The 16,318-nt window shown below is 42.8% G+C and overlaps 1 protein-coding gene across 4 annotated transcripts in view; it reads left to right on the top strand.

Annotated features, from left to right (window-relative positions):
* The window catches only part of LOC121888568 (synaptonemal complex protein 2-like), a 19,842-nt gene extending 4,078 nt beyond the window's left edge, over window positions 1–15,764 (top strand). Inside the window, exons 7-25 of one of the 4 annotated variants that reach the window (XM_042400190.1) lie at window positions 40–128; window positions 401–435; window positions 1,061–1,203; window positions 1,624–1,676; window positions 1,762–1,807; window positions 3,774–3,866; window positions 5,977–6,049; window positions 6,223–6,365; window positions 6,482–6,596; window positions 8,085–8,134; window positions 8,219–8,288; window positions 9,534–9,613; window positions 9,714–9,756; window positions 11,803–11,895; window positions 13,644–13,816; window positions 13,904–13,998; window positions 14,945–15,044; window positions 15,125–15,183; window positions 15,648–15,764. In XM_042400190.1, the coding sequence (XP_042256124.1) occupies window positions 40–128; window positions 401–435; window positions 1,061–1,203; window positions 1,624–1,676; window positions 1,762–1,807; window positions 3,774–3,866; window positions 5,977–6,049; window positions 6,223–6,365; window positions 6,482–6,596; window positions 8,085–8,134; window positions 8,219–8,288; window positions 9,534–9,613; window positions 9,714–9,756; window positions 11,803–11,895; window positions 13,644–13,816; window positions 13,904–13,998; window positions 14,945–15,044; window positions 15,125–15,183; window positions 15,648–15,702 (1,608 nt within the window). In that variant the 3' untranslated portion in view covers window positions 15,703–15,764. Of the gene's footprint in view, window positions 1–39; window positions 129–400; window positions 436–1,060; window positions 1,204–1,623; window positions 1,677–1,761; window positions 1,808–3,773; window positions 3,867–5,976; window positions 6,050–6,222; window positions 6,372–6,481; window positions 6,597–8,084; window positions 8,135–8,218; window positions 8,289–9,533; window positions 9,614–9,713; window positions 9,757–11,802; window positions 11,896–13,643; window positions 13,817–13,903; window positions 13,999–14,944; window positions 15,045–15,124; window positions 15,184–15,647 lie in introns of all 4 variants that reach the window. The other 3 variants (XM_042400189.1, XM_042400191.1, XM_042400192.1) reach the window with 3 other exon arrangements.
* The last annotated feature ends 554 nt before the right edge of the window (window positions 15,765–16,318 follow it).

Raw genomic sequence — 16,318 nt, 5'->3', positions numbered from 1 at the left:
TCCGCAGGTCTGTAATTCAGACTTCTGTTTTTGTTTCAGGCTATCAGAACCTTCAACAGCATCCTTGAGTCTCTGAGCCGAGAGCTGCGGAAACTGATCCAGAACAACCAGAACCTCACACTCACACTGTAACACACACACACACACACACACACACACACACACACACTCACACACGTACACTCACACACGCACACACACACACACACACACACACACACACACACACACACACTCACACTGTAACACACACACACACACACACTCACACACTCACACACGTACACACACACACACACACACACACACACACACACACACAGATACTATAACACTTTTTTTTCTTTCTGGTCCTTATACATTTATGAATCAGAACTGTAATCATCTGTCTGTCTGACAGATCTCAGGTGGCAGAAGCAGTTCTGACAGTTGGAGGTGAGTACTGTATGTGGTCAGTACTGTATGTGGTCAGTACTGTGTGGTGAGTACTGTGTGTGGTCAGTACTGTGTGTGGTGAGTACTGTGTGTGGTGAGTACTGTGTGTGGTGAGTACTGTATGTGGTCAGTACTGTGTGGTCAGTACTGTGTGTGGTCAGTACTGTCTGTGGTCAGTGCTGTATGTGGTCAGTGCTGTATGTGGTCAGTGCTGTATGTGGTCAGTACTGTGTGTGGTGAGTACTGTATTCGGTCAGTACTGTGTGTGGTCAGTACTGTGTGTGGTCAGTACTGTGTGTGGTCAGTACTGTCTGTGGTCAGTGCTGTATGTGGTCAGTGCTGTATGTGGTCAGTACTGTATTCGGTCAGTGCTGTATGTGGTCAGTACTGTCTGTGGTCATTGCTGTGTGTGGTCAGTACTGTCTGTGGTCATTGCTGTCTGTGGTCAGTACTGTCTGTGGTCAGTGCTGTATGTGGTCAGTACTGTCTGTGGTCAGTGCTGTATGTGGTCTGGCTGCAGCCTTGGTCAGCAGCCAGAGGGGCATCCTGAGGAACAGCAGCAGTCTGGGTTTATCTGACCTGGGTCCCGTCTGTATTTGAAGTGTTTTCATTGGTCTTGTTTCAGACTACGAGCTGCAGGTGAGCCTATCAGAGGCTCTGTGTCGTCTGACTCCCAGGAAGGACCGACAGCAGAGAGCCAATCAGTGGTTTTCCAGCCCTGACATCAGCAACGCCTTCTGTGACATCAGAGACGGAGACTTTGAGGTGGTGAGTGTGCAACCTGTCTCTCTCTCTGACCTGTCTCCCTAACCTGTCTCTCTCTCTGACCCGTCTCCCTAACCTGTCTCTCTCTCTGACCCATCTCTCTAACCTGTCTCTCTCTCTGACCTGTCTCTCTCTCTGACCTGTCTCTCTCTCTGACCTGTCTCTCTCTCTGACCCATCTCTCTCTCTGACCTGTCTCTCTCTCTGACCTGTCTCTCTCTATCTGACCTGTCTCTCTCTCTGACCTGTCTCTCTCTCTGACCCGTCTCTCTAACCTGTCTCTCTCTCTGACCCATCTCTCTCTCTGACCTGTCTCTCTCTCTGACCTGTCTCTCTCTCTGACCTGTCTCTCTCTATCTGACCTGTCTCTCTCTCTGACCCGTCTCTCTAACCTGTCTCTCTCTCTGACCCATCTCTCTCTCAGGACTGTCGGCGTTTCCTGAACTTTGTTAACAGTTGCCATGGAGATGACAGAAGGTGATTAGCTGTAACTGATAAGGATCTTCTGATAAAAGGATCAGTGCTTCATTCAGGTTTTTTGTCCCTTCATTTTGTCTGTCAGGGTTTACACCTTCCCCTGTCGCAGAGCCTTTCTAGACTCCACTGAGGTAAAACTGAAAACCGTTCATAGCATAACACACCTGAACTCCCCTCACCTTCTCACTGAACTGTACACTCACCTGTTCACTCATCTGTTCACTCATCTGTTCACTCATCTGTTCACTCATCTGTTCATTCACCTGTTCATTCATTCACCTGTTCACTCACCTGTTCACTCACCTTTTCACTCACCTGTTCATTCACCTGTTCACTCACCTGTTCATTCACCTGTTCATTCATTCACCTGTTCACTCACCTGATTATTCACCTGTTCATTCATTCACCTGTTCACTCACCTGTTCATTCACCTGTTCATTCACCTGTTCATTCATTCACCTGTTCACTCACCTGTTCACTCACCTGTTCACTCACCTGTTCATTCACCTGTTCACTCACCTGTTCATTCACCTGTTCATTCATTCACCTGTTCACTCACCTGTTCACTCACCTGTTCACTCACCTGTTCATTCACCTGTTCACTCACCTGTTCACTCACCTTTTCACTCACCTGTTCATTCACCTGTTCACTCACCTGTTCACTCACCTGTTCATTCACCTGTTCACTCATCTGTTCATTCACCTGTTCACTCACCTGTTCATTCACCTGTTCACTCACCTGTTCACTCACCTGTTCACTCACCTTTTCACTCACCTGTTCATTCACCTGTTCACTCACCTGTTCACTCACCTTTTCACTCACCTGTTCATTCACCTGTTCACTCACCTGTTCACTCACCTGTTCATTCATTCACCTGTTCACTCACCTGTTCATTCACCTGTTCACTCACCTGTTCACTCACCTTTTCACTCACCTGTTCATTCACCTGTTCACTCACCTGTTCATTCACCTGTTCACTCACCTGTTCATTCACCTGTTCACTCACCTGTTCACTCACCTGTTCATTCACCTGTTCATTCACCTGTTCACTCACCTTTTCACTCACCTGTTCATTCATCTGTTCACTCACCTGTTCACTCACCTGTTCATTCACCTGTTCACTCACCTGTTCACTCACCTTTTCACTCACCTGTTCATTCATCTGTTCACTCACCTGTTCACTCACCTGTTCATTCACCTGTTCACTCACCTGTTCATTCATCTGTTCATTCACCTGTTCACTCACCTGTTCACTCACCTGTTCATTCATCTGTTCATTCACCTGTTCACTCACCTGTTCATTCACCTGTTCACTCACCTGTTCACTCACCTGTTCATTCACCTGTTCACTCACCTGTTCACTCACCTTTTCACTCACCTGTTCATTCACCTGTTCACTCACCTGTTCACTCACCTGTTCACTCACCTTTTCACTCACCTGTTCACTCACCTTTTCACTCACCTGTTCATTCATCTGTTCATTCACCTGTTCACTCACCTGTTCACTCACCTGTTCACTCACCTTTTCACTCACCTGTTCATTCATCTGTTCATTCACCTGTTCACTCACCTGTTCATTCACCTGTTCACTCATCTGTTCATTCACCTGTTCATTCATTCACCTGTTCACTCACCTGTTCACTCACCTGTTCACTCACCTGTTCACTCACCTGTTCACTCATCTGTTCATTCACCTGTTCACTCATCTGTTCATTCACCTGTTCATTCACCTTTTCACTCACCTGTTCACTCACCTGTTCATTCACCTGTTCACTCACCTGTTCACTCACCTGTTCATTCACCTGTTCACTCACCTGTTCACTCACCTGTTCACTCACCTGTTCACTCATCTGTTCATTCACCTGTTCACTCATCTGTTCATTCACCTGTTCATTCACCTTTTCACTCACCTGTTCACTCACCTGTTCACTCACCTGTTCACTCACCTGTTCATTCATTCACCTGTTCACTCACCTGTTCATTCATTCACCTGTTCACTCACCTGTTCACTCACCTGTTCATTCACCTGTTCTTTCATCTGTTCATTCACCTGTTCACTCACCTGTCGTCTTTTTCTTTTTCGTTTTCATCTTCAGCTGTTTCGTCCAAAAGATGACAAACTGGACGAGTTCTGGATCGACTTTAACCTCGACTCAAGATGTGTGAGCTTCTTCATCGACGAACCTCAGGTACTACTGCAGTACTACAACTACTACTCCAGTACTACACTGTACTGTGGTACTACTCTACACTCTACTACAGCACTACACAGGGATTTATTTTAAATGTTTCTCTTTAAGGATTCAAGAACACAAATGACTAAATTAAGAGAAACATGTTTCCTTGGAGTGCACAAACTACAGACCACAGACTAAACTACAGTCTACACACTAAACTACAGTCTACAAACTACAGACCACAGACTACACACTAAACTACAGTCTACACACTACAAACTACAGACCACAGACTAAACTACAGTTTACAGACTACACACTAAACTACAGTTTACAAACTACAAACCACAAACTACAGTCTACACACTACAAACTATAGACCACAGACTACAGACTACAGACTATAAACTACAGACTCCAGACCACAAACTACACTCTGCAGACTACAGCTGTGGCCAAAAGTTTTGAGAATGACAGTATTGGTTTTCACAAAGTTTGCTGCTTCAGTGTTTTTAGATCATTTGTCAGATGTTATTATGTTATACTGAAGTATAATTACAAGCATTTCATATGCGTCAAAGGCTTTTATCAACAATTACATTAAGTTTATGCGAAGAGTCAATATTTGCAGTGTTGACACTTCTTTTTCAAGACCTGTGCATTTCACCCTGGCATGCTGTCAATTAACTTCTGGGCCACATCCTGACTGATGGCAGCCCATTCTTGCATAATCAGTGCTTGGAGTTTGTCAGCATTTGTGGGTTTTTGTTTGTTCATCCGCCTCTTGAGGTTTGACCACAAGTTCTCAATGGGATTAAGGTCAGGGGAGTTTCCTGGCCATGGACCCAAGATTTCGATGTTTTGCTCCACGAGCCACTTAGTTATCACTTTTGCCTTACGGCAAGGTGCTCCATCATGCTGGAAAAGGCATTGTTCGTCACCAAACTGTTCTTGGATTGTTGGGAGAAGTTGCTCTCAGAGGATATTTTGGTACCATTCTTTATTCATGGCTGTGTTCTTAGCAAAATTGTGAGTGAGCCGACTCCCTTGGCTGAGAAGCAACCCCACACATGAATGGTCTGAGGATGCTTTACTATTGGCATGACACAGGACTGATGGTAGCGCTCACCTTTTCTTCTCCAGACAAGCTTTTTTCCGGACACCCCAAACAATCAGAAAGGGGACTCATCAGAGAAAATGACTTTACCCCAGTCCTTAGCAGTCCAATCTCTGTACGTTTTGCAGAATATGAGTCTGTTCCTGATGTTTTTCCTGGAGAGAAGTGGTTTCTTTGCTGCCCTTCTTGACACCAGGCCATCCTCCAAAAGTCTTTGCCTCACTGTGGGTGCAGATGCGCTCACATCTGCCTGCTGCCATTCCTGAGCAAGCTCTACACTGGTGGTGCCCCGATCCCACAGCTGAATCAACTTTAGGAGACGGTCCTAGCGCTTGCAGGACTTTCTTGGGTGCTGTGAAGCCCTCTTCACAACAGTTGAACCTCTCTCCTTGAAGTTCTTGATGATCTGATAAATGGTTGATTAAGGTGCAATCTTAATAGCAGCAATATCCTTGCCTGTAAAGCCCTTTTTGTGCAAAACAATGACTGCACGTGTTTCCTTGCAGGTACCCATGGTTAACAGAAGAAGAACAATGATTTCAAGCATCACCCTCCTTTTAAAGCTTCCAGTCTGTTATTCTAACTCAATCAGCATAACAGAGTGATCTCCAGCCTCGTCTTCGTCAACACTCTCACCTGTGTTAACGAGAGAATCACTGACATGATGTCAGCTGGTCCTTTTAGTGGCAGGGCTGAAATGCAGTGGAAATGGTTTTTTTGGGATTAAGTTCATTTTCATGGCAAAGAGGGACTTTGCAATTAACTGCAATTCATCTGATTACTTTTCATGACATTCTGGAGTATATGCAAGTTGCCATCATAAAAACTGAGGCAGCAGACTTTGTGAAAATTAATATTTATGTCATTCCCAAAACTTTTGCCCACGGCTGTACACACTACAAACTACAGACCATAGACTGTCAATCATTATTTTGTCATTGAAAACTACACCTCCCATGATGCAGTGTGAGAGCAGCTGCGTATCAGACATGCTCTGTGTTTCAGGGCTTCCTGTGGGGGTCAGTTCACCTGCTCAGAGAGGAAGTGGATCATTACAGAGTTCAGCTCAAAGATGACGGTCAGCATCATTGATCTCTGATCACTTTCTCATTAATATTGATCCTGCACAGGTGGATCTTCTGAAACTAACTCAGTACAGGTCTATTTTTATTAAACCTTCTCAGTCTAGAGAAGAGATTTTAGATCATGTGCAGGGGAACACATCTCGTCCATGCTCTCCTGTTTTCCCAGAAAGCAGTGGGGCTGATACTGTCCTAAGCGTCCGGCTGAACAATCCCATCATGCACCTAAACAGCAGAGGCCAGACAGTGAAACTGACCTTTGACCCTGAACACCACAGACAGCTGGAGGAGGCTGCAGGGAGAGTCTTCATGGTGTCTGTCTGTCTATTCTTTATATTAAGTGCAATAAACAACACATTAACACATTTACAGGTAAACAGATGAGACAACAGTGAATGTCTGACTGCCTGTTTTGTGTTTTTATGAAGAGCTCCCCCCGTGTTACAGACTCAGGTGGTACAGTCCAGGTCTCCCCCTCTGCGGCCAGAAGCAGTGGTGCGTCCTACAGCAGGAAGAAACCACAGAGCAAGAGTCAGCTGAAGAGTGAGTCCACCTCCTCACAAAGCTGCTGCAGACACTCAACCTTTATCTGGTCTGGTTGAGAAGGATTTAAGTATAGAGCCTGACTGAATTATAATTTCAATAATAATAATAATAATAGTGATGAGGATGATGATGATGCTACATTTGTATAAAAACAAACAATAAGCTCACGGTTCTGCCTGTTTAGGAGTTTATTCCTGATCAAAAAATAACATTACACACATTTCTTTCACAATGAGTTTAGCATTTCATAGAGAGACATTAGCTGTTAAAAATATACAGAAAAAATACAAATTTTAACCAATTTTTCATAGTGCTAAAATAAAAAAGAATAAATGTATTTTTACATCATAGTCTTTATTGGAGAGAGATGACAGTTATGAATAAATTGTAAATATAATTTTATTATTTGTATCTAAAGCTGTGCTGAGGTCAATACAACATTTGGACATAAATCATAAAATTCAGCGACTCTGGCTTCGATTTTGATGACTCTGTTGGAATCAGCTGATAAATGAATGAAACAGCTCCACCTGCTGGTGACTGAGCCTTATTAAAGGATGGGTTCACAGTTTTTAACGTATGTCTGAAAACAACAGTCAGGAGCCCAAATGAACATTAAAGCTGTGTTTCTTGCTGTAATCATTCCTCCTGTTCATACTGACCATTAGAAGATCCCTTCATAATGACCTTACAATGGAAGTGATGGAGGACAAAATCCACAGTCTGAAGCTAATATGAAGCTTCAGCGTCCAAATGAGTCAAATCAAGTAGATATCTTTCAACGTTACAGTCTTTTTAGTGCCAAAGTTCCTCTTTTTGTTACTATACTTCCACCTGCAGCTCAACAGGGAAACACTGTCCGAGGAAACACAAAGAGGGAATTTGATGCTAAAAAGACTGTAAATGTGTCAGATATCCACTTGATATGACTAACTCAGACTGCTGAAGCTGAATAGAAGCTTCACACAGACTTTTAAATGACTGTGTGGACACACTGTGGATTTTATCCTCCATCACTTCCATTGAAAGCACATTTGAAGGATCTTTTAATATCCAGTATGAACAGGAGGAATGATTACAGACACCTGACTGCTGGTTTAACACACTGGGAACACTGGGAACCTTCTTTATCATGAATGTGATTAAACATATAATAAATGAGCAATCCATTGAATTGTCTTGAATGATTATATTGACATCAGGAACAAAAGTCTGCAGTAATTGAAAAATTTGATCCTGAGGTTTTTATGTTCCTTGCTGTGTTAACACTTCCTGTTTTGAACATGAAGCTCATGAATGCTGACTGTAGTTATTTTGCTCCTGAAATATGAAGCTGTGATGAAACTCTTTTAGGGGAGACACACGATGAACTTTTATCTTCTTGTTTCTGCCTGCATCTCTGGTGATTGCATGAATATTTCCTGCTGTTTTAACTTGTTCTCACTTTTTATATTTGATCTTCTGTTTGGTATGACGACTGTCCAGTTCTGCCTCTGTCATCTCCGAGCAGTGAAGAAGACTCCTCTGTAACCACGGTAAGTCCTCATCAACCTGTTTAATTATTTAGTCACCACTTATAGATCAGCTTCTTGCTGATGTCAGTATTTGTCTCTCTTCAGACTCCGGTGGGAAGACGAGCAGAGTTTCTGTTTGATCAGATCAGACACTCGACACCAACGTACAACTCAGGTCAGACAAACCGAACGTCTCATGAATGAAGTTTGATTTTTCCAAATCAAACAGCAGAAAATGAACAATAAGATGACTGAATCCCTACAAAGAAGCCAGATCAGCAGAAAGGACTGTATATCTGAAGAAGCCGCTGAATTATCTGCTTACTTTCCATTTACAGGTTGTTGTTATGATAATAATAATAATCATAGTTATTATTATTATTATAAATTTTATTTGTATAGCACCTTTCATAGAAGAAATGCAGCTCAAAGTGCTTGATAACAAAGAAATTACAGCACCAAATGCTTCACATGAAAAGGGAGATAAAATGAACATAAAAACATGTTACAAACATAAATGAAACATGAGCTGGAAAATAAAACCCACTTGATTATAATGATAAAAATAAGATAAAATAAAGTGAAAACAGAATGCATAACATAAGATGGAAAATAAAACCCACTGAATAATAATTGTCATGACCTTGGCTCCTTGGCTACGACAAATAGGAGACATGCCATAGTGAGTTTTAACAGAAGATTTGTTTATTAACTCAGCCAATCAGAGAGAGCGAGAGCTCTAAAACACCTCAGGTTATGGAGAGTCCCTTGGAAGCCCTTCATGTGCGTTAGTAGCTCATCTTTATCTCTGGAGAACACGTCCAACTCCGGGACTGATGTCCAAATAGGGAAATGTGCGTCATGCAGCAGGTGGATGTGACTCCCCTTGTTAAGACCTGCTGATAGACGTCACAGCGGAGCAGAGGAGAGACACTGATAGCGATGTAACCGACCTGCACGCTGGTATTTCACGTTTTTTTTTTCTTCCCAAATACAAAGAATTTTTAAAATATTTGTATGAAACAAATATTCATTTAAAAAAAAAAAACAATATTTGTGTTTTTCTGAATAATGTATTTGTATTTGTGCACACCCCTAATAGAAAGACATACCTTTAATATAAGGGCATAATTTCAACTTCATAAGACATACAGTACATTTGACTTGAAAACAGTGTAAAAATGGTGAATTTGTTTGATTATCAACATACAACACGATCATCTGCATACAGTGATACGTGCTGTTAATGGTGGGATGCATTAAATTACATTCATACATGTCTGAAGCATTCACTGTCATCATGTGATGTCGCTGGGTCTCAAGGGCTCCAGGTTTTGATTGATAAATGCCTGAAATGATACATTTTCTGACAATCAATGAAAGGACCAATAGATTGAACTGGGTTCTGTGTGTCTCTCAGGTGTTCCTGTGGGGGCGGAGCTAGAGATCTCACAGGTGCAGGCAGTGGAGTTTGATGGAAGCGGCTCTCTTTTACAACAGGTTAATTTCTTTTTATCCCTCAGTTAAGAAAAAAACAAAAGTTTCCTATTTTTTCACCTGTTTTATGTTTTTTTGTTTTTATTTTATTTTATAATTTCAGGAAGTCTTCAGCTCCAACAGGAAGAGAGCAGCTACAGACTCAGGTCTTTACTCTTTCTCATTATTGCTCTTTCTTTTTTAAATCTTCTCCCCATCACTGGATGATAATCATGACTTCCTTCTTCTCTTCCTTTTTGAGGGAAATCTGAGCAGTTTATTTTAATTTGTGTTGCATATTGTTCACATTGAACTCAATAAACTCACAGAACTGGCAGAGCTCTACTTCTTTTCTTCATTTTCTCAGTTTGGAGAGTACAGCTTGTTCTTCCCACCAGTGTTAAAACATAAAGCCTCACAGTCATGAAACCAAAGGTACAGAACTGTGGAAGCACATTTCTGCCATGAAAAGAAAAAACTCCACAAAGTTTAGAATGATAAAAATAAAATTCGTCATGTTGAGTCAGACATTGAGTCATTTAAGTCCGACTTAGTATCTCAAATGTTTGAGACTAAAAATGTAAGTTAAGAAAAATGAGGTCAGACCACATATATTTATAAAGGTTATCAGAATTCTGACTTTAATGACATAAGATTGACTAAAAAAGAAATTATTTTGACTCAGACATCATTTTGACCTAAAAAAAAAAAGACAATTTCTTTAAAAAAAAAAAGACATTTTTAAGGTTGACTTATCATGAGTAATTTTATATTGATAATAACATTTTATCATCATGTTTGGACAGAAAGGTCTTTTAGACTGTTTAATGTTGTAGAAACTTCCTGTTTCCTCTCTCCTCACAAACTAAACAGTTTGTTTTTTAAGTTGATGACGGTTTTATAAACTTAGCACAAAAAGTCAGGAAATTTGTGTTTAGTAGATTATTTCTTTGTTGTAACGAAGCTTCTTGGAAATAAATCTTATACTGTTGGAGAGCCTGTTTATTTCCCTTTTAAATGGAGCCACATTTGTAAGGAACATGCATTTGTGGGACGAGCAGCAGAGCTGAGTATGTGGGTAGCGCCCATGAAAAATTTTCCAAATCTTCTCTGCCAATGCCAAACAGCTTATTCTGCCATTGACTCTTGTTTGGTGTTTGATGTTTGGATGATTGAAGTTTGAAGAAACAGGACATATTGGCAATTTAACAATTTATTCATTTAACAAACAGGAGACTCAGTAGATTGTGGAAGAACCATACACAGCCACAACAGCCTGGCACCTCCTCCTCATGCTGGTCACCAGCCTGGTCACACTCTGCTGTGGGATGGCGTCCCATTCTTCAACCAGCATTTGTCGCAAGTCAGCCAACGTGGTTGTGTTGGTCAACCTGGCATGAACAGCACGCCCAAGCTGATCCAACAAGTGTTCAATGGGGTTGAGGTCAGGACTGCTGGCAGGCCGTTCCATCCTCTCCACTCTGGAGGTAGTCTCTGATAAACCCCGCCCTGTGGGGGCGAGCGTTGTCATCTTGGAGGATAGAGTTCGGTCCCAGACTGTGGAGATATGGGATTTCCACTGGTTGCAGAATCTCATCTCGATATCTCTCTGCATTGAAATTGCCTCCAATGATGACAAGCCTGTTTTTTCCAGTGAGGGAGATTCCGCCCCACACCATCACACTGCCTCCACCAACAGACGTTACTCTATCGGTGCAGCAATCAGCGTAGCGTTCTCCACCTCTTCTCCACACTTTGACCCTACGATCCAGCTGCTGTAGGCAGAACCTGGACTCATCGCTGAACATAACGTTCCTCCACATGTTCAGGTTCCAGTGCACGTGATGCCGACACCAGTGCAAACGGGCCTGGCGGGGAAGGACAGTCATGGCAGGCCTCCTGGCAGCACCTGGGGGTACCAGAAGCTCAAAACAAGAGTCAATAGCAACAGCAAAATAAGCTGTTTGGCATTGGCAGAGCAGATTTTTCATGGGCGCAACCCACATACTTCGCTCTGCTGCTCGTCCCACAAATGCATGTTCCTTACAAATGTGGCGCCATTTAAAAGGGAAATAAACAGGCTCTCCAACAGTATAAGATTTATTGCCAAGAAGCATCGTTACAACAAAGAAATAATCTACCAAACACACATTTCCTTACTTTTTGTGCTAAGTTTATATCAAGTCCTGACTGTCTTATTTGTCTATGTGAAGGGTACCTGTCAGGCCAAACTGAGGGCCCGTCAGCCCAGAGGAGGAAGGCAGAGCCTCAGTCAGAAAAGGAGGAGTCAGCCTCAGCACTGCCAGGTAAGACTGAAATAATCCACAGCTGCATCTGTTCCTGTTTGTTCTGGTGGCTCTTCATCAATTTACATTTAAATTTTTATCAGGATAATTCAGCTCGCTGTTCTTTCATTTATGACATTCTTTTCTTCACATTTACTTTACAAAGTTATGAATTACAAGCATTTCTCTGAGACAGAAAAGCCTGAAATGATTGTCAGCGATGAGTTGGGTTATAAATACATAACAATATATCGTCTGCATACGGTGATATTTCGTGAGAAGTGGTGTTAATGATGGTGATATGCATTCATGTGGATGTTACAGACAGATCTATAATGTGAGACTCATTTTCAAGTGAAAAACAATCTGAAAATGAAATTCTAGACTGAAAGACACAAAGCTGTCAGTTTGCTTTCAATTTTAACAGCGGTCAGAATCTGAAAACCTCCGACGTGTTTCATAAAAGCACAAAGAACTTGTTGTAAAATCTGAAAAAACATAATTTAGTTTAATCAGAGGTTAGAAACTAAAGATGGTGAAGTTTTTATAATTTTGTCATGCATGTTTTAAATTATATGTAACATGTATGTATCTGTGTGTGTGTGTGTGTGTGTGTGTGTATGTATATATATATATATACACACACACACACACACACACACACAAACACACACACACACACACAGTGGTGCTTGAAAGTTTGTGAAGCCTTTAGAATTTGCATCAATATTTCTATAACATGATCAGATTTTCATGCAAGTCCTGAAACTAAATAGACATCAATTAAACAAATGAGACAAAAACCTTACACTTGTTCATTTATTAATTATGGATGATCCAATGTTACATATTTGTGTGTGAAAGTGTTGCCCTCCCCAGGAGTGGTTGACCAACAAAGATCACACCAATAGCAGGTGTGTAATAGTCCAGGAGGCCACAACGGACCCCAGAGTAAGGTCTAGGAAACCAAAGCCCCCTCTTGCAGTGGCTACAGTCAATGTTCATGAGTCCACCATCAGGAGAACATTGAACATCAACGGTGTGCACGGCAGAGTTACGAGGAGAAAAGCCACTTCTCTCCAAAAAGAACATTGCTGCCATCTACAGTTCGCTCCAGACCTCATGGATAAAAATGTTCTGTGGATGGATGAGACCAAAATCCAACTTTTTGGCTTGAATGAGAAGCGTTATGTTAGGCAACGAGCATGGTTTGGACCTCTGGACCAGGACCGCTAGTAATCATTGATGACAGTATGAATTCTGAGTTGTACCAAATTAATTTGTTTAATCGGATTTCTTTTATCTAGTTTTGTGAAAATCTGATGTTTGAGGCCACATTTATGCAGAAATAGAGAAAATTCTGAAGGGTTCACAAACTTTCAAGTACTCCTGTAAATTCCCACAAATTACCATGAAACAGATCCTGAATGCAACAAACAAACATCACAGTTTGTGATCATATGTTCACCAGAATATTTCTCTTTCAGACACTTTGATGAAAAATTAGCAATCTTAAGCAGAAACAATACTAATCAATACTAATAACAGTTGACTGAACAATAAGGCGTGAAAAATTATTTAGATCCATATTTTTGGTTAACATTAGTATTGTATTACTATTAGTTATTTTCACACCATTTTTCTTGAAACTCGGACGAAATCTGGTGTTAAAATCCCAACATGAGCCTGTTAGCTTCATTCTGATTGTCACGTTGAACCTGCCTCTGTGGTTAAGTTGTATTATGAACCTGCTGCTCACCTCGCCTCAGAGTGGCCACGTGAGGGGGCGGAGCCATCTGTAGAAGACGAGGGTCTGATTGATGGAGGGGCGGAGCCATCTGTCAAGAGGGAGGAGCCTGTGAATGAGCCAGAGTCAGACCTGACATCAGGAATTACAACTGCCTTCAAAGCCTTCAAAGCACAGCTAGAACAACACTTCACTGTCAGTATAAAGAAATTATTGATTGATTAGTTATCAATAAATTTTATGCTCAATAAAAACAATATTAATGAAGTAAATCATTTTTAGAGCTGCTGGCAAAAACTTGAAGCTGAGGTTCTTCTGTCCCTGAAAGAGTGTCAACAACACATCTCCTCACTGCTCACAGCTGTCCATCAGCACAGGTACCGCCCACCTGCGCACAGGTACCGCCCACCTGCGCACAGGTACCGCCCACCTCCACACAGACACCGCCCACCTCCACACAGACACCGCCCACCTGCACACAGGTACCGCCCACCTCCACACAGACACCGCCCACCTGCACACAGGTACCGCCCACCTCCACACAGACACCGCCCACCTGCACACAGGCACCGCCCACCTGCACACAGGCACCGCCCACCTCCACACAGACACCGCCCTCCTCCACACAGACACCGCCGCCTCCACACAGACACCGCCCGCCAGCACACAGGCACCGCCCACCTCCACACAGACACCGCCCCCCTGCACACAGACACCGCCCACCTCCACACAGACACCGCCCACCTGCACACAGACACCGCCCACCTCCACACAGACACAGACACCGCCCACCTGCACACAGACACCGCCCACCTCCACACAGACACAGACACCGCCCTCCTCCACACAGACACCGCCCTCCTCCACACAGACACCGCCCGCCAGCACACAGACACCGCCCCCCTGCACACAGGCACCGCCCCCCTCCACACAGACACCGCCCCCCTGCACACAGACACCGCCCACCTCCACACAGACACCGCCCGCCTGCACACAGACACCGCCCACCTCCACACAGACACCGCCCGCCAGCACACAGACACCGCCCCCCTGCACACAGGCACCGCCCCCCTCCACACAGACACCGCCCCCCTGCACACAGACACCGCCCACCTCCACACAGACACCGCCCGCCTGCACACAGACACCGCCCACCTCCACACAGACACCGCCCGCCTGCACACAGACACCGCCCGCCTCCACACAGACACCGCCCCCCTGCACACAGACACCGCCCACCTCCACACAGCATAAGTCAAAGTTAACTGGACTTTAATAATAAATAATAATAAAGCTTGTGTGTTTGTGTGTTTGTGTGTGTAGGTTAGTCCTGCTGCAGAGCTTTGAGAACAGCATCACTGATCAGCTGAGCCAACTGGAAGAAAACTCCGCCAGTCTGAACTCCATAAACGCTCAGATCCTGGTACTGATTCTGGTACCGACACTGCTGACCCACAGCTGAGTCCTGACCCAGGACTGACTCTGTCCCTCTTTGTCTTCTAGAGTTTCTTCCAGTCTGAGATGCAGCGACTGGGCTCCTTCTGTGAGGAGCAGCATCAGAGGTCGGTCTGATCTTTGACCAGGATCTGGTTTGGATCTGGTTTAACTCTCACATGCTGCTCATATTCTGAGCTGTCACAGTATTTCCTCATAATTAGTCTCATCAGTCACAGATGAACATGTGATTAATCCTTAATGAAGCTTTCAGACAGCAGAGAGACTTTATTCTCTAGTTTTTATACTTCAGTCACACTAAACAGTGGTGCAATGTTACATTAAACAGGATCGCATCATGATGTCAGTGAGTTATATTACATGAAGAATGTTTTAAATAAATATGGGTCAAACACTCCACAAAATGTATATTAGCTGCACAAAATGTTTATAAAAAGTTGAAATATTTCCATGTTTGTATATTCTGGGTCACATGAGGAGAAGTCGTGTTTTTATGGATCCGATGCGACTCTGAGCAGCATGTTGGGTTAAGAGTGTCTCGACCTTCAGGATCTGGTTTCTGTCGCCTCAGGTTGAAGTCTTTGGAGAAGGCGGAGTCAGGGGAGGATCGTCTGTCCAGCCAATGAAGGAAATGAAAAGTTTCTGAACTCATTAAAGAAGTAATAAAAAGTGTTTAACAAAGTAAATACAAAACGTGTTTGATCCCTTTTGTTGCCGTAGTTTCCTCTGAAAGAGCTGATGGGTTACAGTAAAGGTTCCTGGAAGGTAGAAGAAAACATATTATTAAATATTATAAACTATTAAATAGTGATCAGTTTGGTACAATTCCAATTAGATAATAAATCCAGTTAATTTCCAGAGTGTTTAAGTCAGCTGAACTTTCAAAATGTGAAATTTGTCAACAAGCAAACATAAACTTCACATACATGAAAACTTTCCAATCATAAAATATTATTGAATATTGATTATGATTAAACAGAACACTGGTTTACAACAATTAAAATAAACAGCTGCTAATAAAAGAAAAAAAACTAAAGTGTGATATCTTATTCACGGATGTAAAATAAAGCTGTTGTCTGCAGCATCAGCAGGTTGCCACGGCAACAGTAATGAGACTCACAGGTTGCAGTGATGGCAGACGGTCACACGGCGGAGACACACAGTCTTTATCTAACATACACATGAATCAGTGAACATCCCATAATATAAATCTGCTCTGCAGTCAAAATATTCACAACAAAT

Source organism: Thunnus maccoyii, chromosome 21, assembly GCF_910596095.1.
Source record: "Thunnus maccoyii chromosome 21, fThuMac1.1, whole genome shotgun sequence".
NCBI lineage: Eukaryota > Metazoa > Chordata > Actinopteri > Scombriformes > Scombridae > Thunnus > Thunnus maccoyii.
The sequence above is the reverse complement of the archived record's forward strand: the minus strand, read 5'-3'. Positions and strand labels throughout refer to the sequence as shown.